Genomic DNA, 23,407 nt, shown 5'->3' with positions numbered 1-23,407 from the left:
TCTGGGCTGTGCGGCAGCAGCTGCTGCTGAGCCGGGCCTCCCCCGCGTTGCGGTGAGCGCGGGCCCCGCCGCGCTCCCGAAGCCGCCGTTACCGCTCCCCCGTCAGCGGGGGGGGCGCGGCCCGGTCCCGGTCCCGGCGCGGTGCCGTGCCGCGCCTCCGAGGGGCGGCGCATGCGCACTGCGCCGCCGCTGGCGCGCGGGCGCGGCCCCGCCCCGCGCTCTCGCGAGAGGCCGGGATTTATTCCTACGTGCTGTGCCGTGCTGCTCATGGCGGCGCTGGAGCGGGGGCGCTGAGCTGTTGGGGTGAGTACGGGCCTCGGCGGCGCCCGCGCCGGGCGGCGGCACCGCGGCCGCCCCGGGCCGGCGAGGGAGGCGGAGGGTGCCTCCGGGCCCGCCTCCCGCTTGTCTCTGGTCGCAGACACGCCGGCGGGGTGAAGGTGCCCGCAGCCTCCTCTCAGCCGCGCGGCGGGCGGGGGCCGGGCGCGGGGGGGAGGGGTGAGCCGCGGGCGGGGGCCGGCCCAGTGAGCCGCCGCTCCTGGGGATGGAGCCCCGCCGGCCGCGGGCGCCTGGGCCGCGGCGGCGTGCGCACTACGCTTCCCGGCGTCCCGCGGGAAGACGCCCTGCCGCCGGGCCTCTCGGGGGCCGGAGTCCCGCCCGCCCGCGGAGGCGGGGCCGCGGTGGCGCCGGAACTCGCCTTCCCGGCGGGCTGCGCGGCCCGGCGGGCTGCGGGGTCTGCCGGGGCCGACGGGCCGCGGGGCGCGGGGCGGGGCCGGGGCCGGGGCCGGGGCCGGGGGGGCGGCGGGGCGCGGCCGCGGGGGCTCCTCGGCGCGGGGCGGCGGCGGGCCGCGGCTCCCGGCGTGCTGCGCGCGCGGCCCCGCCCGCGGCTGGGCCGGGGACCCGTCCCTTTGTGTGCGGGGGAGCGGCCGCCATCGCCCCCCTTTGTGTGCGGGGCCGGCGGCGGGGCGGCCCCTCCCTCGCCCGGCCGCGGCCCTCGCCCGGCCTTTGCGCTGTCATAGCGCGGGCCGCCGCCACCCGCGCACGGCGGCCGCCGCTCGGCCGGGGCTCCCGGCGCCGCCCCTCGGCGCGGCCGCGGCCCCGCTCCGCGGCCACCATCTTGCTGCAGCGCAGCGAGCGGGGCCGCCGGGAGGGCCGCGGCGGGCCCGAGTCCGGCCGGCCTCGAATTTTCTGTTGTCTGGGTTAAGAACAGGCACTGGCCTTTCCCTCGAGCTCCATTCCCTTTAACGGAAAACAGATTTTTGGTTTTATTTTTTAAGAATTAATCTGCGTATATAAATGCTTTTACAGATGTCCTTGGAAGTTCTTTAACTCCCTCGCATCCCGCCCTGTCCCCTGTATGTATTTTCATGTAAAAGTGACTTCACTAACCTAGTGAATGTTGGTCGCTGATCTCATAGTGTATTGGTTGGTGTGCTTGCAAGCTAGTGTTCAGTATTGTTTTCTGACACTTATCTGAAAAGATATGGAATAGCTTTATCTTCACGTATCCAATAGCTGTGTTGTGTGTGCATTTTGAAAATACTAGGTTTGATCTTAGTCATGCAAGAGATGGCTATTTCTAGAAGCACATGTTCTAATATAGTAAATTACACGTTCTTGCAGTTACTTCTTTTTGTAAAGAAAACGGGAAACAAAACAGTGTTTGTAATTCATCAGGTTCTACTGTTAGGTTCTGTAGATGGCTTCTAGCTGTGAACAGCTTTTTGACTTGCAAATCTGCACCTGAAAGACTTCGAGAACAGGGCTTGTACAGCTCTTTCCTGTCTTTGCATTAATCCTTTCAGCTGTAAATATACAAATACCCAGTGTGACTTGGGGGCTGGGCAGCTGCTTAGGGTGTTTACCATTTGGAGAAGTATTTATAGCAGCTGAATTAAAAAGTAAAGAATTTGAGACAGACACACATGGTGTGATGATTTTTTTTTTTTTTCACTTGAGTTATGCTTGCTTGACAACCTTATTTTTTTTTATTTTTTTTTTAATAAGTGTAGTAAACCAATCTTGTTATCAAATCAAACTGGCTTTTAAGGGAAAAACTTACGCCTTTTTTCATTACCTGACAAAATTAGCTTTAGTCATATTTGGGCAGAAGTGTTTTGATTATTCCATGAAAATGCTTTGAAATTCTGTGGAAATACTCTGTGCCCAGAAAAATGAGCAATGTAATATGATACAAGTTAGGGCTCTAGTAGAGCTCTAATAATATTAGTCTAATTAGATGACAGAGAAGTGCATGAATAAAAAGATTCTGAGTGTCTCTGTGCAGTTTCTGTGATACAGTGTTTGCCAGTTTTATTTTTCCTGAACTTGGTTGGGGGGGATGCTCATTTGAGATTTGAAATGCTATTCAAAAAAACAGTATTATCTTGAAAGAGATTGTGGTAACAGTTGCCTGACTCTAGTACAGGGGTATGTGAAAAGTCTAAGGATCCTGTTATTTTGCAGTAGCTTAGTGTCTTCTGATTTATATGTTTTGTAATTGAATCTTTCGCTGCAAACCTTTTGTACCAGATATTGCTTTCTACTGCCCTCATCTAATTTCTTCTCTAGTCTCATTCATGTATGTGTAATGGTCTGACAGGAAAGCTTATTTCAGCTGAAAATTTTTCAGAGTGGTGACTAAAGGAAGATGCTTCATCTGGAGGAGAGGTCATTGAAATACAAACTTCTGTGAAAACTAGGTGTTGAGTTTGCATACAGCCATCGTGTGCTTTTGTGGTTTAGAGTTCTTATTTATAATAGCTGACTGCAGACAGCGTTTTCACTGTGATGAGTTACATGTCTTTGCATTTATGTTTCAGTCACTTAAGTTGACTCTCTTAAGTTCACTGAGTGTGAATTGTGAAATTCACATTCTTGCTACAGTGAAGAAAGAGGTTTTGTCTATATTTGATGTGGGACTTGTGAAATTACTTGGAAGAGTTGTACTCTGATGCCTCATACCTTTAGATTACTGCATAACATGCTAGTTTATGTATAGACTCATAACTGTTGCTTCTTAGCAGCTTTGCCCACAAATATCCTCCCTCTTTTTTTTTCTATAACTACTGAGTAAACAACAAACTCCAATTAAAACTTGATCTTATTTCTTTTCAAAAAAAGCTTCTGTTTCTATAAGGTTTCAATTTTATGTGGTAGGTGGCAGTTGGTTTAAACCACTTTCTTATGAAAACACAAAAGTGGTACTGGAAAACTTTAGGAGAGAACTATTATCTAGTTACTCTTGCAGATACGCTTTTCTGTTATGTTATCTACACAGATATTGCCAATATATAATCAACATTTTGTGAACACTTAAGTCCAGAAAATGGGTCTGCAGTTATTTTTGTGTTATGCCAGGGTGTGTACAGTCTGTGTAGAGCATCGGTATGTATAATTGAGAAGTTTTGTTTATTTTTATACAATGCTAAAGGTGTTTCGGTATTGCTAGTCCTTGACTTTTTGGAACAAAAATTATTAGGGAATTCTAATTCCCACACCTGTGTACACCTTATTGCTACTCTGAAGCTCTGTGCAAGCACTTACTAAATCGTGAGACAGCACCCATATGAAGTTATTGATAGGAGGACTAAGACTTGCATTAAATGATGCTGCTATTCATCAGAATGAAGTTGCTGTTGTAATTGTACAAACTGGGACCTTTTCTGAAATGCTTAACTGCATGTGGGGAGTTCAAAATTGGAAATAACGTATCACTGGCTTTGAGGTGGAGTTTTTTGGAAAATAAAACTGGAAATTGGAATGCCAAATACATCTGTAAAAGTATTTCCTAGCATGGATCAAACCTACAGTATTAAGGTAGAGAAAATGCACCCATCTGTAGGAACACCTAGGACTGATGTAGAATTACTTTTCAAGTGATACTTAGTATGTGTCTTTTTCCTTTCTTCCAGTATGAAGTGGAACAGAACAGAACTTACCACCTGAAACTGCTGCTTCAAGTTCAGATCAGGAAAAGAATATACCACATCGTAACAACAACTCAAGACCAAAGAAGAGAAAACTTACACTGAAGATACAAGGCTTGATCTGAAACAAGAAGTTTGTGCCTACTCAACAGCTTCAAAAGAGCACGTCCCAACGCTGCTAGTAGTCTTCGTTTTCTCCAGTGCTGTATTGAAACTGCCCAGGGCAGCAGCACTTGCATTCTCTATTAGCTTGATAGATCACATTCTCTTGCTATCTTTTTTCCTTCTCTTTCTCTTTCTTTCTTCTTCTTTTTTTTTTTTTTTTTTTTTTTTTTTTAATAATAGCAGTCTTCATTCTTGGAAACTTGTGCTGAAACAGAAGAATCAGCTAATACTACTGAAAGTGCAATATTTGAATATCACTGCGAGGTTGGTGCATGTGCTATATCGAGTTATATATTTCTAAACTTAATAGGAAACAAGCTGTCAACAGAGGAGTGTGGTTTTTGTTAGGTTTCTTTTTTTAGCAGTTCTTTGTTCTTATGTTGGTTTAGTAGTAGTATGATGAATTAATAGTAATATGATGAATGGTGCAATATGGTTCTCTTTGACAATACTTACAACTGTAGAGAGCTGGTTATTAATGTTTCTGTCTTCTAGTAACAGTAGTGTTGTGGTTCCAATCCATTTTTTTTTTCAAATAACCTCTGTTTAGTTGTCTTTAAGTCTTACTGCACAGGTGGGATTTTTTCTTCCTCAGAGTACTTGTATTGGTGGGGTTTATTGTTCTTATTCTTCTAAACTGACGGGTCAAGTGTGCTAAAAATCAGCTGTTGGGAGTCAGCTGTTGGCAGTGGACAGCATAGCCAGGTAGTTGTTGTGGTTCAGTATATAATTATTATATTGTAGGTCAAAGCCAGTCTTGTTTGTACATTAATAGGATGTAATCTATTACTAGAAGCTTCTTAAAGAACGGTTTTATGACAGTACTTCTGGTGATACGTGTAAATGGACGTTGTGTTTGATATTTGTTATGCTTTGTTATAACATTATGGTTGAACAGGTGTAGGAATATGACAAGCATCTGGAAAGACTGCTGATAGTATAATGTGTCTTTCTACAGCAAATTTTAGTGCCACCTTGAGGGGGTGTATGTTTGGACTTAAATTGTCAGGCTTTAGATGACTGACGAGGAGTTCTTTGTGCTATAGTACTAATACTCTAACCTCAAACTGTTCAGATGGTATCAGGCAATGGTGGGCTTTGAGAAAGAGATTAGAGCAGTGTGGGTTTGTAACCCTAAGATAGGCTATTCTGAACTTAATCTTTAGGTAGATTTTTGTAATTTTCTGTATCTGATGTACCTATAGTAATATTAATGTCTGTCAGGGGTGTATGTGTGTTTGTGTACTTACCTTGTATCGGACATGTGACCATTTTGTAAACTATTTACAAAAAGCATTTGTCACACTCATTTGAGCTTTCAGAATGGGTTAATGGTCTTGCTTATTATTTTTGTGGGGAAAGGTATAATAATACATCATTTTCCCTTCCTCCAGCCACCCTACTTGCAGGATCAATTTCTTTTTGAAAAGTATTTCAAACTCTAGGATGGCTTAAAATCAAACACTTCAGCTGTTGCCTTCTCACAAGGGCACTTCTTGGGTATGGAATGTCCTAGGGGCTGCCTTCCTCAAAAGATGAGTTTTATGTATTGGGGTGGTGCTGATAGGAACTAGTCTGTAACTCTTAGCAGCTTTGTATAGTGCTTTTTTGTTAGATGCTCTTGAGAAAATGTGTCCTTTAAAAATAATCCACTGCATAAAAAAGATGCAACTCCTGTGGCTTTTGCCCCTTGAGCAGTTTAGTCTGGATGTGAAAGACATCTTTGCTAGGAGAGTAGCACAGCACTGCAATAGTTAACCTAGAAAGGTGGTAGAACCTCAGCCATTGGAGGTTTTCCAGACTCAGCTAGACAAAGGTATGGCTGCCCTTTTTGTTGGCAAGAGGCCTTTGAGGAGGAGGAGGATAAACTAGAGTTCTCCAGGGTTCTCTACTTGGTGGTCATGGTCTCTGAGTCACTATTTTCTGACATGTTAGTATTTTATGACTTATTTGAACATGTAAGAGTATTGATTTGTGTCAGTTATCACAGGTTTGTAGGGCATCCTGATACTTGAGTTTTCATAATTGTAAATAAGAGGGGGCAGTACTGATTAAAATTAAGAGATTGAGTAACTGCTTGTCTGTTATACTGTGGCTTATCGTGCTACTGTGAAAACAATACTGCATTTTTCTTTTTATTTGTCTTGTTCTAGAAGACCTTGTGTAATGCAGTTTGTTACTTAATTATGGGACAGTATGGAGGCTATCAGTCTGAATATGGTGGCAGTAAAATTTATATTGAACCTGACTGTGAACCAGCTGTTCACATAGTAGTTATGTGCTTTGCTTACTATTTGTAAACTACCATGTTGTAATGTTTTCTTGCATTGATGCTATGGTTCTGTGTTGAAATAGAATATTTTCATTCTGAAGTTTTTCGACAGTGTCAAATGTGCCCAAAGAGACACATTTCTAAACCTGGTAGCAAAGTTATTGTACGTTACATTAGGCAAAATAGAAAAGGGCTAAAGGATTAAAACAATTACTAATAAAGTTGGTTCTAGGTTGCAGGTCCTCTGGAAGTAGCGTTAAGGATGCAGTGCAGGGAGATGGTCCTTATATTTTAGTCATCATAACAAGGATCTTCAGGTGTTTGTACACCTCTGAGTTTCAGCTCACCTTTACTTTGCTGTTCTTGACAAAGGAAAACTCACAAGGCATGGAAAATTACTAGCGAATGCAATGAGAGAGGAAACTCTCAGATGTTTCTGGAGAGTTAGGTTTTCCCATGTGTGACACTTCAACTTCATCTGCTCGCATGTAAGAACTGCTGTATAGCATCATAATACCAGACTTGGGACATATGTTTTGGACATACGTTAATACAGTGGAGCTGAGATTAAATCCAAATCAATATATTAATTAAATATATGTGTTTTGATAATTACACTGAGACCTCTGTCAGTTATGTGACGTTACTAATAATATAATCTAATGTACTAGAAACTCCTTGGTTCAGTTTTTTCAGCCCTCCCTTTGAAGTATGAGAGGGAAAGCTGGGTAGTAAGTTAGTCCCTTCCTTGCAAGAGTTTATAGTGTGGGGGAAGGAGTACAGTACTGAAAGAGACTCTAAATTAGGCTTTTAGTAGTTCTTTTAATATAGTTTGACATAGCATACAGCCTTTGCAGCTGTTTCTGCATTGGGGGTGTATGTGTGTACACCTTTGCCTTTGGTGCATTTTGCCATTGAGACTTGCAGCTTTTCTGCAACAGTTGGTCCTACTACTGTTACTCATGAAAAATCGAAAGAAAAATGAGATGTAGAACAAGAAAATAAGCAGTGCATATTACAGAAATTTTATCATAAGATTTACTAGGTCACTGAATTTTTGAAGAGCATGGGGGTGGTTAACTCTTTGTAATAACTGGCCAGTTCTGTAGGCCCCCCCCAACACTACACTATACTATCACAGCTGTATGAGATGGAGAGCCATTATACAGTGTCATGAGATCTTTCTCCCTCCTCCTGTAGCTCCCCTACCTTCTCTTTGTATTTTTCTTCATCTGCATCTACAACATGTGGGTCTTAAACAGAAGAGAACTCCCCTGTATCAGAGATGTATAGGTCAGGGCAGCAATGTCATGTCTTAGTAGCACAGGAAGTCATAGGGTAGGTGACTTTGTGAATATACTCCTGCTTCTTAGCATTCTTAGTATCAACAGTTTTTCAGCAAATATGAAGTGTTTGGCCTTTTCCCAAGCAATTATGAAATATCAGTTTGAGGTTTTTTCTTGAAACCTTTTTAGAAATTCTCACATCAAAACATCACTTCCTCCTGCAAAATGGAGTGAGTGGAAATACTCCTTAGGGTCTTGTACAACATCCTTTTTGCGCGAAAGTGTAAAATAACATGTAAGCCATAGCATGAAGGTGGAAGTGTTCCAGGAAAAATAAACCAGCATGGGTTACGCTTAACAGTTGCACCATTTACCATTACCAGCATCTTTTTTAAGAACTATTTGGAATTAATGGTTGAAGGCGATCTGCTGTTGAGAAGTTGCTGTGTATAATGGTGTGAGGACTGATGTTTTCCTTTTTTTCTTGGAGGTCAGAACTCTTGTCAATCCTTATTTCTTGCAGTTGTTCCCAATTTATTTTTTTAATGTAAGTCTCGCTTAACAAAAAATGAAGATTTCTGCCCCAAAACTTCACAGCAGGTGTTTTTCAGTACTCTTTGATCACTTTTAAACTGATTTCCAAACAGCATAGCAAGACATGCTGTAAATTTACCTTCTAATATGTTGAGTAACTCAGTGCCTATATTAGAGTAAGAAGCGTGACCATTTTAGAAGTTGCTCGGGTGTCTCATCTACACTAGACATATTGCTGACTAATTTTTAATCTCTTCTGCTTGATGCAGCTAGAAAGCAGAGAACAGATACAGTCTCATCCCGTTTCCAAAATAAATACTCTGGAAACTGCAGCAAATAAAACCCTCTTACTGACTGGGGAGGGTTGCTTCAGTAACCTTTCTTGAATTACAGCGTTTAGTGAGGTGTAGTACATTTCAACTAATCTAATTGCTAACCTGTAAATAGAAGTGGTGTGCTTTAAAAATGAGACTTGCACATTAAAAAGCCAGTGAGTTAGTAAAGAGACTTGTGGATATTTCAAAGTTGAGTCTGTGCCTTGAAAAGAGAAGGCACCCTTTCCACCCTCCCCCAAAAATAAAGGTTTTCAAGGATGTAAGTTAATTTAACAGTTCGTTACAGCTTTAATTTTTCTTAGTTTAATACTGGTTTCAGGTTTTCTCAGTCTCTCTAGCACTTGAGCTCCTATGCCACAGAAATGTTTATTTAAGTTTTAATTCTGGGGTTTAATTCCATAACTGCACAAATGTTTAAATACTTAAACCCATTTTTCTTTAGTATGAAAGACTGAACAGACAAACTTTGCAGGGATGTGAACTTAATTCTGTTGGTTCATAACTGTTGCATTTTCCTAATTACCTGTTTAATTTGGAAGAGTGGATACTTTAGATATTTTCATGCTCTGTTGTGAAATAGTGAATGTGGAAGTACTTTGAGATATAATACTTCAGAAAGTTGGAAGTTTGGTTTGATCTAAGCAAGATTTACTTTGCTGGCCTATTTTATATGTTGTCTGTTTAAATTTTAAGGATTATTGTTTTACAAATCACTTACTCTGTTTTAAAAATGGTTGCAATTAGCTGGTTACAGTAACCTCCACAAGCTCTTTGTGTTTGTTATTCTCTTATGTGGGCATGGAGAAAAGAAACTTATTTTAATTAGAGTGTTTTTTGTGTGTTTGTTTGTTTGTGTTTTTTGTGTGTGTGTGTGTTTTTGTTTTTTTGTTTTTTTCCCCCCTGTGCTTTCTTTTAAACAGATGAGCTTTGATCCAAACCTACTCCACAACAATGGACACAACGGGTACCCCAATGGTACTTCGGCAGCACTGCGTGAGACTGGGGTTATAGAAAAACTGCTGACCTCTTATGGATTCATTCAGTGTTCAGAACGGCAAGCTAGACTGTTCTTCCACTGTTCACAGTATAATGGCAACTTACAGGAGCTCAAAGTAGGAGGTAACTGGACAGCTATCAGAGCTTGACTGAGAGACCAGTCTTTCACTTGCCATATAAAATCTTTTTCTATTGTGGCATGAACAGATATGTGCTGTTGCTTCTGGTGGGCTGAAGAGACAATTGAATTAATAACCTACCACCCCTGATGAGAGACCTTTACAGCACACAAGCTTTGTGCAGTTTGTAATTAATACAGAAGAATATACGTCACATACTCAGTATTTCTTTTTTTAGAATTAGTTTGAAGATGGCTAATTATTTTTCAGAATGCTGCTACTTCATGCTACTAATGAATGGGGCAGTAAAGTTTCTAAACTGTTTAATGGCATATGTTATGTTGTCTGAACATCAGTGTGAAGTCTGTTGTATAGTGAGCAGGGCAGGGGGAGGGAATTATTGAGGGGCAGGCCATTATAATAGAATAGTTCATTAGCAGCAGGAGTGAATAAGCAGAATAACCAGAGAAATATTTGCAAATAGTGTCCTTCCTTGGTTACAAAAGCACCTGAGTTTTACTTCGTTGTGTTTGGCTACAAGCAGTGAATTATCAAATGTAACCATATAGTGATTTTTTAAAAACCCAAACAATATTCTCTGATGCCATTATCATGTTTGATTGTCTTATAGATGATGTTGAGTTTGAAGTGTCTTCTGATCGCCGAACTGGAAAACCCATTGCTATTAAATTGGTGAAGATAAAACCAGAAATACTACCTGAAGAACGAATAAATGGACAAGTTAGTATCTGTTTTCTATAAGTGCATTATTTCCATCCTTTACTCCAGTAGTAGATTCATTTCAACAGGCTAGATTGATTTAACATGCATGTTAGCTACATACAGTGTACAGTTACACTGAAATAGATTTTTATCATTCTGGTGAAAATTCAGAGGTTCAGTTTGAGCTCTTACTTAGCTCCAAGGTGTTCTGTAAGATTGAAACTTTGCAGCATGGCATTCCCTGTTGAGTTACACTAGAAGTGCGTCCCTGAGTGTATAGTAGAGGATACTGAGATTCATTTTGTATTCAACAATGCTGCTCCTGAAATGATTAGCAATGGATTTTTTTTTTTTTTTGACTGGTAGGTTGTGTGCGCTGTTCCTCACAATTTAGAGAGTAAATCTCCAGCTGCCCCGGGTCAGAGTCCAACAGGGAGTGTATGCTACGAACGTAATGGGGTAAAGCTTACATACTTTACTTGAACTCTTCACTGATTCGTCACTCTGGTCTATGAGCAAAAAAATGGACACAGTTTAATGTAGACAATTGATCTGTAGTTCTTGGGGGGGGAGGGGGGAAGCATGCTTTGGTAATTGCTACAAACAGAAATGTTGATTTAACAGCTTGCTTGCTTACATCTATGGAGAAATTTATATAGAGCCAAATAATTGTTTTTCTCTTTTAAAACTTTATGAAGCTGGGTTATGTAGTGTTCATGTACCCTTATCTTGAACTTTCAAACTTTAGAAATTGACATTTTTGACATTGAAAGATGGCCACATACAAACCTTTCAACTTAAGTGTCTTATTACAGACTTATCAAAACAGCATGATGGAATAAAGAATGTTTTTTGAATGCCATGTTTGATCATTTTTGATTTTTCTCACTAAATGTATTTCTTTAATAGCAGATAGTGTCATTAAACAAAACCATGTTAATATTTTTTTGAAACAACTATTTTGCAAATAGAGTAATATTAGCCAATGTTAATTTACAGGAAGTATTTTACCTGACTTACACCCCAGAGGATGTTGAAGGAAATGTACAGCTGGAAACAGGAGATAAAATAAACTTTGTAATTGATACAAATAAACAGTAAGTTGGTATTGCTTTTCTGGCTTCATATGTCGTTTTAGTAGTCAGGCAAAATTCATGCCTGTTTCAGGAACTGAAATGACATTATGAAATGTAATCTTAATAGTTGCTTCAGGTTTCTCTGTTAATATTTGTTTTTCCCCTCTAGTACTGGTGCTGTAAGTGCTCGTAACATTATGCTATTAAAAAAGAAACAAGCCCGCTGTCAAGGAGTAGTCTGTGCCATGAAAGTAAGTGATGCTTTAGCTTTAAAGTTTCATTTGAAAACGTAATGCAGTTCTGAAAAGTGATATTATAACTAATATAGTCAGGGAATTAAGAGTTTGGAACTGTGGGTGTAAACTGAGTGAAATGGTTTAAACAGCTGATCTTTGATACTAGTATTCTTCTTAACAAAGGAAGTCCCATTTATTTCCATTTATATATTTCTTGTGGTCATCTGTCAGCTGTGTGCACTCATAAGTCTGCTATACTGGTATGTCATAGTCTTTCATTGTGTTTCATAGAACCTGTAAAATTTTGTCCTGGTATGTTAAGAGACTAGGCAACTTATTAAACACTTTGTTCTGTTCGTAGGAAGCCTTCGGATTTATTGAGAGGGGTGATGTCGTGAAGGAGATATTCTTTCACTATAGTGAATTTAAAGGTGACCTAGAAGCCTTACAGCCTGGTGATGATGTGGAGTTTACAATCAAAGACAGAAATGTAAGATGAAATCCAGTAAAAACTGGAGATGGCATCCTAGGGCATAAGTGGACAGCTGTCTGTTTTCTCAAATTAACTTGTAAAAAGCAGCAGAGGGGGTGGGGAGGCTCATGGGAAAATGTCTGTCACTTTACCTCTTCCCTATGAGTATTTGACTGATTTGGGGCTTTTAGGGTAAAGAAGTTGCAACAGATGTTAGACTGCTGCCTCAAGGAACTGTCATTTTTGAAGATATCAGCATTGAACATTTTGAAGGAACTGTAACCAAAGTAATTCCGAAAGTACCCAGCAAAAACCAGGTGAATCTCAGTATTTACTTAAGTTTATGTGAAATGTTGCATTGATTGTGTTGAATTTGTCAAACAGTAAAAATGTTCCCCTTTACCTGTAACAGTCTACTGCACAAACATTGCATCAGGATAAGGGAGTAAGCTTGAACTTAACCTGTGGCAACCACTGGTAGCAGTCACAATATGCAATTTTTCTAAAGGTTATAAAGAGCAAGAATTAGGGTAGTGGCATATTGGGGAGTATGTCTTTTCTTCAATGTTCCAAATATTTCCCACTGAATTTTGTGGGTTTAGGGTGTATCTCTAAAGAAAAAGCATAGGGAAAAGGGGAGAAAATACTTGCTGAAATAAACCTGCTCTATGGCTTCCTGTGAGAATTAACAGATAATTAGGTTTATGACAGGAAGATAACTTGACCTTTAGTGTTTGGCTTTGAGGAAAGAGGGTACATGAACGCTTCCCTTAAGGTTTTAGGCAAGTCTGCTTTGTTGATTTGGGAAGTGGGGCAGGCTTTTGTGTGTTTTGAACACTTTAGAAAGACACTGCCTATTAGAAGTGTTAGAAGCATGGTTATAAACTTAATTCTTGAAATAGTCTCAATTTCTTTGGCAGCACATGCTTGGTGCTTTAAAAAAAAAAAAAAACACCACCACCAAAAAACACCTTGCATATGGCTAGGGACAGTAAACTACAAATTAGGAGTAGTAGAAATGAAGCATAACGGTCTGAGTCCAGCAGGCTTTTGGTGTCATTCGTGCTTTTGTTAGCATTAGTATTTCTGCCAGCTATTCTGTCTGTAGCTATACTTAGTCTTGGAGGTGAGTTAAATTTTTCTGTTGGGTCTTCTGTCTGCTAGAGTGATCCGTTGCCTGGCCGCATCAAAGTTGACTTCGTGATTCCTAAAGAACTTCCATTTGGAGACAAAGATACAAAATCCAAGGTGACCTTGCTGGAAAGTGACCACGTTCGATTCAATATTTCAACAGACAGACGTGACAAACTGGAACGAGCCACCAATATTGAGGTTCTCCCCAATACTTTCCAGTTTACTAATGAAACTAGGGAAATGGCAAGTATCTCTCTTTTAAAAATTTTTAATTCTTGAGGGGAAATGGAAGTAAAACGTGGGGGTTTTGTCTTAAACAGTAACTTAATATAAAAGTCACTAGTCTTTTTGCCTTTTTTTTCTGAAATCAAGTTCTCAAATGTATACTTCAAAGCGTTTAAATGGTATAAAATTCAGAATTACTGCTGCGTATCTTTTCTTTAAAAGAATAAAAAGTTAATTACTGAGTACATGAAAAATATTAGAAAATGAGATCTTAGCTGGCCCTCTTGGAGTGGATTGCTAGCTAGTTATAGCAGACAGAGAAGTAATACAATCTTGAACTATTAGTTTAAAAATTCAGATGATTGAGTCTAAATAGGTAACTACTCATGTTCCATAGGAAAACTGGAAGAACCTGGGGCTACTCTGGTTCAGGTAGCGGAAAGTCTTAAGAATCAAAGGAGGGTACTGTGTGCAGTTTTGGATTTCATGTTTTTTGGCCAGTGTCTCTCTGTCTGAGGTTCCAGCAGAAGAATGGTAGAGAGCTGCATTCTGTCACTTACAAAACACTCTTTGTGGTTTACAGGGACTAAAATGGGTGTGCTAATCAGTATTAATGAATATATTTAACTTTTGTAATTTGAAATGTTGGTTCTGTTCCAACTAAACTGTAAGTTTGCCTCCCTTTTCAATTGGAGTCCAATTACAGGGCTATCACATTAGCATGCTGTGATTAGGGACCCTCAGCTTTAAGAAAACCACTGAACTTTCACTTCAGCCTCTCAGGTTTTGGCATTCTATGCTGTAGACTTCTTACATTTCTACTCTGACTAGATATATTTGCCTGCTTTAATTGAGCTGTCATTGAGGTGACAAGTACTGGCTGCTTCTAGAAAGGTTAGCTGGTTTTCCTGAGCTTGTGAAAGCTATATGAGAGGAATGTTCCTAAAGGTAGAAAGTATCTTTGCGTTGTCATTCAAATCCTATAAACTTTTTCTGAGGCTTGCCAAAGGCTCTGTAGTAACTGGATTGAACTGAGTATGTTCATGAATTCTATTTTGCTCAATGTCTCAGGCATGATCTGGTGCTAGTTCTATCTAACTTGAGTAATTAACTCTTTTAGCAACTTTATGGAACCTCTTTTAATTACTATTTTTTAACAGAGGTCAGTGTGAGAAATGGAATTTTGTTTGTTTTTTTTTTTACAGTTGACAGGGCACAGTATTTTCTGTTTATCATTATGCATTCCATTTCTAGTGGTTACCAGGAAGACCACTAAAATACCATATAACACACTTACCATAGTATACACCCATGGATATCATAGTCTTGTTTTAACAAACTTCTTTGTAAGAAAGCTTTTTAATTTCTTCATTTTTGTCTGGAAATCTGACAGGTTTTCTCTTTAAACTTCCCTCCGACCACTGGTTTTATTTAATGTTTTTATAGCTTCATGTATGTTTCATGCATGTTTTTATGTATGCACATATTTGTAGAGTTACACCCTTCAGGATTGTGTTCTCTGTGTAGTAGTAACATCAGGTTCCTTAGCTGTAGTTCTTCTTGTTAATGGCTTAAATTAATCTTTTTCCACTTCACTCTTCATAAGAAATTGAGAAACTAGGTAAGTATGACTTGGTTGCATTTTGGGTTGACCATAACCATTAGCACTACAGTTTGCAAGGAAGCACATTGCGTAAACCAAGAGGTGTTTTCATAAGAGTCAAGCCTTCTCTTCAGATTATTACATGTTCCACAGACAGATGTGGAGTACCTGCAGACAGATGTCACATACTAGTAAGAAAACTGTAATTGTCCATTTGACTATTCTCAGGGTGTGATTGCAGCAATGAGAGATGGCTTTGGCTTCATTAAGTGTGTGGACCGGGATGCTCGCATGTTCTTTCACTTCAGTGAAATTATGGATGGAAATCAACTCCATATTTCTGATGAAGTAGAGTTTACTGTCGTTCCTGTAAGTGAGATTAATACGTTTATGAAATCTTAGTTTTTAAAGAAATGATGTGCAGTCTGTCTAAAATCTGATCCATCTTGTTTTTCAGGATATGTTGTCTGCCCAAAGAAATCATGCTATAAGGATTAAAAAACTTCCAAAGGGCACGGTTTCTTTCCACACCCAATCAGATCACCGTTTTGTGGGCACTATAGACAAAGAAGCCACTCCAGCCAAAGCCACTAGCCCAAATAAAGGCAAAGAGAAGGTAATGCTGCTCTTTGGCTTGTGAAGTACCTGTACTGCATTCCTGGCTTTGGAGACTGAGGCTGCTTCCTTAAAATCTGTAATTCAGCTTTTTGAAGCACTGTTTACTGAATGGCTAATGACAGCAGTCAGCAAAAACTAACTTGTGTGAAACAAGATAATAAAAGCATTGGTAATGATCGTGTGTTAAGGATAATTTCCAGGAACTTGATGGGAAGTTTCTTTCAACCTCCTACTACATCAGATTCTAGATAGAATTGATTAAAATTAAGTTTCTAGGGCTGGAGGAGATCCTTTATTGTTATGTCATGCTATTTTAAACAATGGCACAATACTTAAGCTTACAATAAGCACTTACTGGAAATGGTGCTAATACTTTCTTTCCGTTAATGCTGTCTGGTGTCATTTAACGCTTCTTACTCAGAGTTGATAGCTTTGTTGTGTTTTTCACCAGTTACTAAGCAGTTACTATAAAACCACTGTGGCTCAAATGAGCAGGGCTGGATTTGTATGTCGTAAACTTGTTTGCTTACAAATAAGACACCAATGGCTGAATTCTGATATCTTGTTTTTAGGAAGCTGAGGATGGAGTGATTGTTTATGATGACTGTGGAGTAAAACTGACCATTCCTTACCAGGCCAAGGATGTGGAAGGATCTGCTAATCCCCAGATAGGAGATAAGGCAATATAACTAAGTATACCATTGGGAAATACTTTTCTGTGCACTGTGAGATGTAAGCTTCTCTTTGCCTTGTTACTGGATTTGTTCTCCCTCTCAGAACAAATGAAGAACAAGGCATCTGTGTAATGTTACCTATTTCTTTTCTTGTCCTAGGTATGAGTCTCTTAATCTTCCATATAACTAAGAAAAATATCCTAAAATCTGGTGATATATACGTGAAAATATAGTGTCTTACTATGTAAATGTCCTTTTTAAACAAGGAATTCTTATTGTTAAGACAGTGGACTCTCCTTATGAATAATCAAGAGAAAATCAGCATAGAGACTTTGATATGGATGTGGAGGGAGAGCATACCCATATGAGCAAATTAGCCTGGGGGACAATGGAAAGGGAGAAAGAGCTTGGAGATCTGTTAGAGCAGCCTGAAAACTGTCAGTGTTCAGGAGCCATGCTACGAAGACAATGATTACTGTTTTTAAAAATCTGAAACAAGCGAGCGAAGCGAGGTACATGCTCACTGTGGAACACTGGTGACAATTGTAGTGAAAGTAGCCAAATCACATAAACAGAAGGATTCTCACCCTTAATGGGTCAAAAAAGCTGAGTGCTTAGAGGCTGGCTTGCCTTGCAGATATCACTGATGTAACTGCTACTCTTTGGAATGTGGTAAATGTCAATGGCTGACATGTTTCTGGGAGAGTAGTGGCTAGAAAATGACTTTCCCGGAGAGCCTAGGTGTTGATTTAGAGCTGCGCAGCTTTGAAGTGAGTTGTTCTGGTGTTTGGGTTTTCTTTTTTTTTGGTGTTGGTCGTTTGTTCGGGTTTTTTCTATCTAGTGTTGATACGCACCTCTTCAACAGGTTGAGTTCTGTGTGTGTGAAGTGAAGAGAACTGGTCTGCAAACCGCTGTTTCTGTCAGAATGCTAGGACGCAACTACAGCTCTAAGAGGCTTTTGGGATACGTGGCAGCCCTGAAAGATAACTTCGGATTTATTGAAACAGCCAATCATGATAAGGAGATCTTTTTCCACTACAGGTAAATGACAATTTTATTTTTATTATTTTGGGGCAAGGGGAGCTGCAGAGTTTCATAGGGTTGACTGTTAAACCCACTTGCACTTCACAGACATATATATATGTGCTTAGATGTCTGAAGTTCTAGTTATTATCTCTGTTGGGCTGGTTCAGGCTTTTCTGTTAATCATCAGTCTTGGTGTTTTATACCTTTGAATCTCAGGCCAAGAAATACAGTTGTATATTACATTTGAAATGCTTCACTTTCTTGAATGAAGATTTCTTGAAAATGTGAGGTGCTGAGCTAAATAGTTTCCGATCAACTTACATAAATGTTGGACGAGCATCACTGTTGTCATGTAACTAAAGGAGAATTGTACCTAATTCTATTCCTATAGTGAATACTGTGGCGATATTGATAGCCTGGAACTTGGAGACACTGTTGAATACAGCTTGTCAAAAGGCAAAGGAAACAAAGTTAGTGCAGAAAAGGTGAACAAAACACATGCAGGTAAGACTGTACCTGGTATTTTCTGCTTACGAGGCTCTCGGCCCGTGCTGATGGATAAAGTTTGCTAGTTATCTATTTACATCTGGAACTTAGACCAAGAGGTTGATGCTTAATGTGGTGGTCATTGTCTTCCTAAAAGCTTGTTTGTTGTCTGTGTTTCCAGAGAACAGACAAGCGCAGACCAAGAGTCCTGTAGACAGTAGCAACTCTTTGGACCTTTACTGTACTCTGTTGTCTCCAATTGGAGGGTATAAGGAGAGCCCTAGTGGAGAAGTAGCCACACTAGTAATTGCACTAGTTGTGCTTTACCTCATAGAAGGAAAATTGCAGGAGGAATGCAGATTGGGGTATTAAGGCCTTGGGGGCAAAAAATGCTTTCTTAAAGATCATTGAGCAATTGAAGTGAGCAGAGGAAGAGAAGTAAAATACTTAGATTTGCTTTTCAAGTTTCATGAGAAACTAGGATTTTTCTATTTCCACGTTAGAAAGGTCAGTGTGGTCTTGATTAGAAAAGCTATCATTACTTATTGCTGTGTTGAAGTTGTTCCAGTTTTACTCGGTGATAGAGTACACTGCCTTAGGTGTTTGGCACTGCAAACTGTTGGCTCCCAGTCAGTCTGAATCACTTACTAATTCTTTTTAAAATAAAGTATGACCAGAACATCCCGTTCTTCCACCGTCTGCTTCTTTTCAGTGAATGGTATCACCGAAGAAGCTGATCCAACTGTTTACTCTGGTAAAGTAATTCGTCCTTTGAGGAGTGTAGATCCCACACAAACTGAATACCAGGGCATGATTGAAGTCATGGAGGATGGTAAGATTTGTTGCTTTTAAATTATAAGTGTTCCTTTCACGAATGCACAAGAAGTGTGAAAGTTTAATAAAATGTAAATAGAGGTCTTGAGGGTTATATTCACACTGTAGACTATACTCCTATTGCTAAGGTGACAGTAAAAGTAGCCTTTCTGATATTGGAAAAAAATTCTGAATGTTCTCAGGTAGGAAAGGAAGCCTCTCAATTTTGTCTTGTGCTTTTTCCTCCTCTAGGTGAGATGAAAGGAGAGGTCTACCCGTTTGGAATTGTTGGAATGGCAAACAAAGGTGACTGTCTGCAAAAGGGAGAGACAGTAAAGTTTCAGCTCTGTGTTCTGGGTCAAAATGGGCAGACAATGGCTGTTAACATCACACCGTTCCGCAGAGCCACAGTGGAATGTGTGAAAGATCAGGTGAGTGACTGCTGCTGTGAAGACAAGATGCATGTTAATAGGAAATAACTGCTTGACTTGGCATAGACCAGACGAGAACCGCTTCACCACTTAAATCCAGGAAGCTTGTTGTGCACAAATGGATTGCTTTGTCCTCTGGTTCTAGGGAAGCAGGGTTGTGTGACCCAAGTACTGATTCATGCAAGCCTGTATAATGTGACTTTACTAAAGGTGAACTCAGTACATCAGTACTGCTGGGCAGCAGTTTCTTCTGTGATTGATTCTGAAGACCTATTTTTGAGATGTCCTAGAAACTCATCTAACTAATTTCTGCTGAACAGGTCATTAAAAGAAGCATTTTTTAAAAAGAAACAAAATGCATGTACTCTGCTTCTAGAAAACCCTTCTTCACAGTATTAAGCAATCAATTATTACAGTCCACCTGAAGTGTGAAACTAATTATTGTCCTAGTTAGTTGCATCTCATAATGGTTAGAAAATTAAGTGCTGTAAATACTTTCTATTTTTAGTTACACTGCAGCATTAAGCTCCAGTCATTTACAGAGGGGCTAGATGAGTTTAGCTGGTTTGTATATGAGTAGAACAATACATGAAAGTAACTGACTTCTTATACCAGTGACAGAATAAAAAATGGGAGTGCTTTCTACTGTTTAATTTTTAAAGTGGAGTTTTAGGAACATGCAGCAGCAGCACTCTTCTCGGTTTAATATAACTGTTAGGAGTTTGGCAGTTTTCAGAATTTGCTCTGTAGATTTTTGTGGTTTAAATGTGACTTTAAAACCCAAAAAGAGTGCCTAGACTTCCAGAAGTATTTTTTCCAGACAGAATGATCTGTTCAGTGTAGAAATTGCATTTCTACTCTTATTAGGCACTTCAGAGGTTTGGGGTTTTTTTCCTAGAAGTAGTTAAACTGCAATAATGAGTAAGTCATTGCATCTGTTTGGATCAAGAGGAAAGAAATAACTTCGTGATGTGTTGGTTTTCAGTTTGGTTTCATTAACTATGAAGTGGGTGACAGCAAAAAGCTCTTCTTCCATGTCAAAGAAGTTCAGGATGGTGTGGAGCTACAGGCTGGGGATGAAGTGGAGTTCTCTGTAATCCTGAACCAGCGCACGGGAAAATGCAGTGCCTGTAACGTGTGGCGTGTCTGGTGAGGATTTAGAATTGAAGTGATTTAATCTTGCAGACTACCTGCATCACAGCAGTGGAGTGCATGCTGCCTTTAAACTGAGCTAGCTGTTCCTAGAATGGGAGCTCTGAATTTCAGCTGCCTTCAGTGAGAGCCTCTCATCTGAGAACTGCCAGCGCTTGAGAGTGTCTGCTACAGTGCAGCAGCAGAAATCTCAGCTTTGCTTAATTACAGATAGCTTGTTCTTTTTTTTTTAATCTATTTTTAAGAAGCTCCCCTGTAGCAGGAACTTCAGTAGAGCCTTTTAAGTAGAAATTAATGAATGGTAAGAAAACTGATGGTATTCCTTTGTAGTCGCTGGCCTCTCAGGCTAGCATAGTACATAGTGCCCCACCTGTTTCCTGAAGACCAACTTTCATTTTAAATTGAAAAACAATGTTAGGCACTCTTTTCTTTGTGGCATGTAATTTCTTAAGGGTGATGGTGAGGTTTTAGGGTGGGTTTTGTTTTGTTTTGTTTTTTGCTTTTGAACTACTTACACATTTTGAAGAAAACTGCGCAATTTGGATTTTGGTTAAGCTTCTTTAAGGGGAAAGAACTTCTACAGCAACAGGAAGCTAACAGTTTTTGACTCTCGAAATGTTCTGTTCCTGTCCTCTTCAGAGATACTAATGCTATGCTGTTACATATTGGCAATTTGAAAGCATTTTATTGTTGCACTTAAAGGGAACAGAAATGTAGGAGATACTACTTACGTGGGCGTGAGAATAAATGGAACACCTATACTTGCTAAGGAGTACCCTTTCTTGAATACTGTTTTGAGCTACTGCAATTTTGAAGTTCTGTGTTTAAAGTAATTTTTTTTGAGGCAGACATACACGGTGTCATTCAGAAGTTCTGCTTTTACACCAGACAGATTATGCTAGTGGGGAAAGTGACTAGAAATTGGGTAGCTTACACCATCTCTGGGAAGTCATCAGTGCTCTGTGTGGTTGACTCTGTTACAGTGAAGGCGCTAAGGCTGTTGCTGCTCCACGTCCTGATAGGCTTGTTAATCGTTTAAAGAGCATTAACCTGGATGATGCCAATGCTCCTCGTCTAACAGTTCTTCGTCAGCCTAGGGGACCGGACAACTCAAAGGTACATGATGTGGAAGGCCAGCTTGCAGAATAACTGCGGTTTGTGTTTTAACTTAGATAACGTAACATTGCTTCCTCTGTTGGAAGCCTAAACTGTTTGAACTGTGAGGCCTACGTTTCACTCCATAGTGAACTAGTCACCTGCTGTGTGAGATTCGATTATTTCTGTGCAAAGTCAGGGGCGCGGTACCCCTGTACCAACAATGTATGCTGTCGTTTCAGAAGAGTACATAGTATAGAAGCAACCAGTTGCTGCTTGTGTTCCAGCCCACGGTGGCTGTCTTGGTTTGTTTTTCCTTCTGCTGCTCTCTTCCTGCTCCCCTTCTCGGAAATAGTGAAATCCCTTTACCTAAACTTGGCTTTCACATAAGGTTTTGCCACCACTTGATAGGCAGGAGTAAAGTGTCTGGAATCTGTGAAGTATCTAGGACTAGAAAGAGCAACCCACAGAACCTGTTCTGTTAGTATCTCTGTTTCTGAAGACAAATGTGACTAATTAGAAACACATTAATGCTGTACTTGGTTGGAACAGAACAGGTTTGCTTTAAAGCATGATGCTGGAGCTAAATGTTTTGTTTTCCTTGCAGGGATTTGGTGCAGAGAGAAAGATCCGTCAAGCTGGTGTTATAGACTGATCCACAAACCCAAACCTGATGTACGACTGAGTGGTGGGGCTGGTGAAGGGTACTGAATATCTTCCTATTCGTCCCTTCCTCCAAATTCTAAGAAGCTATTACACCAGTTTTAATACCTTCTCATGTTATGTTTAAAATAAATTTTTGAAACCATTTTAAAATTATGCACAGTTGCATTCTGGAGAACTTAAGGTGGCGCCTTATAGTATCACATTTTAGAAGCTTGTTTTGAATGGTGCATTTAACGCAACTGGTAACTGCAAATCTACATTGCCTATGTGAGTAAACATTATAGACAGCTCTACTCTGGTAGACCTTATGGAATTCTGCACTACAGTTACCTATGCTTTGTCTTTGTTAGTTTGGCCAAGGTATGACTATGCCTTAGTGCTCAGTTGCATTATGTCTTTCCTTCCAAGTGGAAGCGGAAGGCTCACTTCGGCTCACTCTGCTCAAATTCTGAGGACCATATGAGGGTGGAATAAGTTCAACTTCATATAAAAATCTGTGTGAACATTCAGATATCTTAAGTTGATGGCCAAATGTTACAGTGTTTTCGTATTTCATTTAACTTTAGTCCTTTAGCCAGCAAAGTTGTTAGAGCTCAGTGAAAGTCTCTTTCTGGGGTAGACTTGTTTTTTTAGCATTCTGAAACACATGCAGTGCAGAATTTCATAAGGCTGAGGTGTGCCATCAGTGTGGTAATTTAAATATATTTAAAACAATGCACAAATCTGCTGCTGCTTAGAACACTGCAGCTTCTAAACCCAGTTTCATTTACTGATTTAAATTTAAAACAAAAGAAGTTGTGCCTGAAGTGAATACTTTTTTTTTTTTTTTCTTTTTTGCAGCCGGCACCCAGTGTACTGTAAAAGAATAAATACTTAGGCTTTCCATAGCTGTATTGAGACTTTCATCAAGGTGAAATAGTTGATGTCTGTGTGCTTTTTTCCCCCCCCCCCATCCCTCCCCTTGCCCCCCCTCCTGCCATTTCCCCAGTCACACTTTATCAAGCAAGAAAACTGAATGATTGGTCTAAGTATTACTTTAACCAAAAAGATCAGGAGTTACTTTCTTCGAATAGAGGGCAGTACTGTGTTTTGTTTTTTTGTTTTTTTTTCATGTTACCTCTATTCTCAATTTAGGGTTTTCTTCTCTGGGAGATGCATTATCTTTGTAAAACAAACATTGCTTTCTCCAATTTTTTTCTGTTAATGGCAAAGAATGGAAATAGAATAAAGTTTTACTGATTTTGAAAAAAGCTTCCCTCCTGGCCCGCGTCGTCTTTCCCTCGAGGGCGCTGCCCGCCGCCGCCGTCACGTGCCCGGAAGCGGCGGCGGCCCGGCGAGACTTCC

At 40.2% G+C, this 23,407-nt stretch overlaps 1 protein-coding gene across 2 annotated transcripts; it reads left to right on the top strand.

The window, feature by feature from the left end:
- The first annotated feature begins 208 nt into the window (after window positions 1-208).
- CSDE1 (cold shock domain containing E1) lies at window positions 209-23,313 on the top strand. Of its 2 annotated transcripts, none has more exons than XM_032987303.2 (20): window positions 209-303; window positions 3,912-4,355; window positions 9,439-9,637; window positions 10,265-10,374; window positions 10,723-10,815; window positions 11,356-11,453; window positions 11,602-11,683; window positions 12,030-12,158; window positions 12,332-12,457; window positions 13,305-13,517; window positions 15,331-15,471; window positions 15,560-15,718; window positions 16,293-16,400; window positions 17,260-17,435; window positions 17,812-17,924; window positions 18,619-18,738; window positions 18,972-19,150; window positions 20,136-20,299; window positions 21,286-21,418; window positions 22,005-23,313. In XM_032987303.2, the coding sequence occupies exons 3-20, from the start codon at window positions 9,439-9,441 to the stop codon at window positions 22,050-22,052; spliced, it is 2,391 nt and encodes a 796-aa protein (XP_032843194.1). In that variant the 5' UTR covers window positions 209-303; window positions 3,912-4,355; the 3' UTR covers window positions 22,053-23,313. The 2 variants fall into 2 exon arrangements, with proteins under 2 accessions (XP_032843194.1, XP_032843195.1); XM_032987304.2 differs by lacking the exon at window positions 209-303 and adding an exon at window positions 1,332-1,352.
- The last annotated feature ends 94 nt before the right edge of the window (window positions 23,314-23,407 follow it).

This window comes from Tyto alba, unplaced genomic scaffold (genome assembly GCF_018691265.1).
Source record: "Tyto alba isolate M040663 unplaced genomic scaffold, T.alba_DEE_v4.0 Super-Scaffold_30, whole genome shotgun sequence".
Taxonomy (NCBI): Eukaryota; Metazoa; Chordata; class Aves; order Strigiformes; family Tytonidae; genus Tyto; species Tyto alba.
Note: the sequence above shows the minus strand (reverse complement) of the source record. Positions and strands in the feature narration are given on the sequence as shown.

Bases quoted from the DNA above. Each gene is read 5' to 3' on its own strand.
- CSDE1 (XM_032987303.2), top strand. From the start codon at position 9,439: ATGAGCTTTGATCCAAACCTACTCCACAACAATGGACACAACGGGTAC. The intron at 10,375-10,722 runs GTTAGTATCTGT...TTTGACTGGTAG, and splicing joins AAGAACGAATAAATGGACAA to GTTGTGTGCGCTGTTCCTCA. The intron at 21,419-22,004 runs GTACATGATGTG...TTTTCCTTGCAG, and splicing joins GGGGACCGGACAACTCAAAG to GGATTTGGTGCAGAGAGAAA.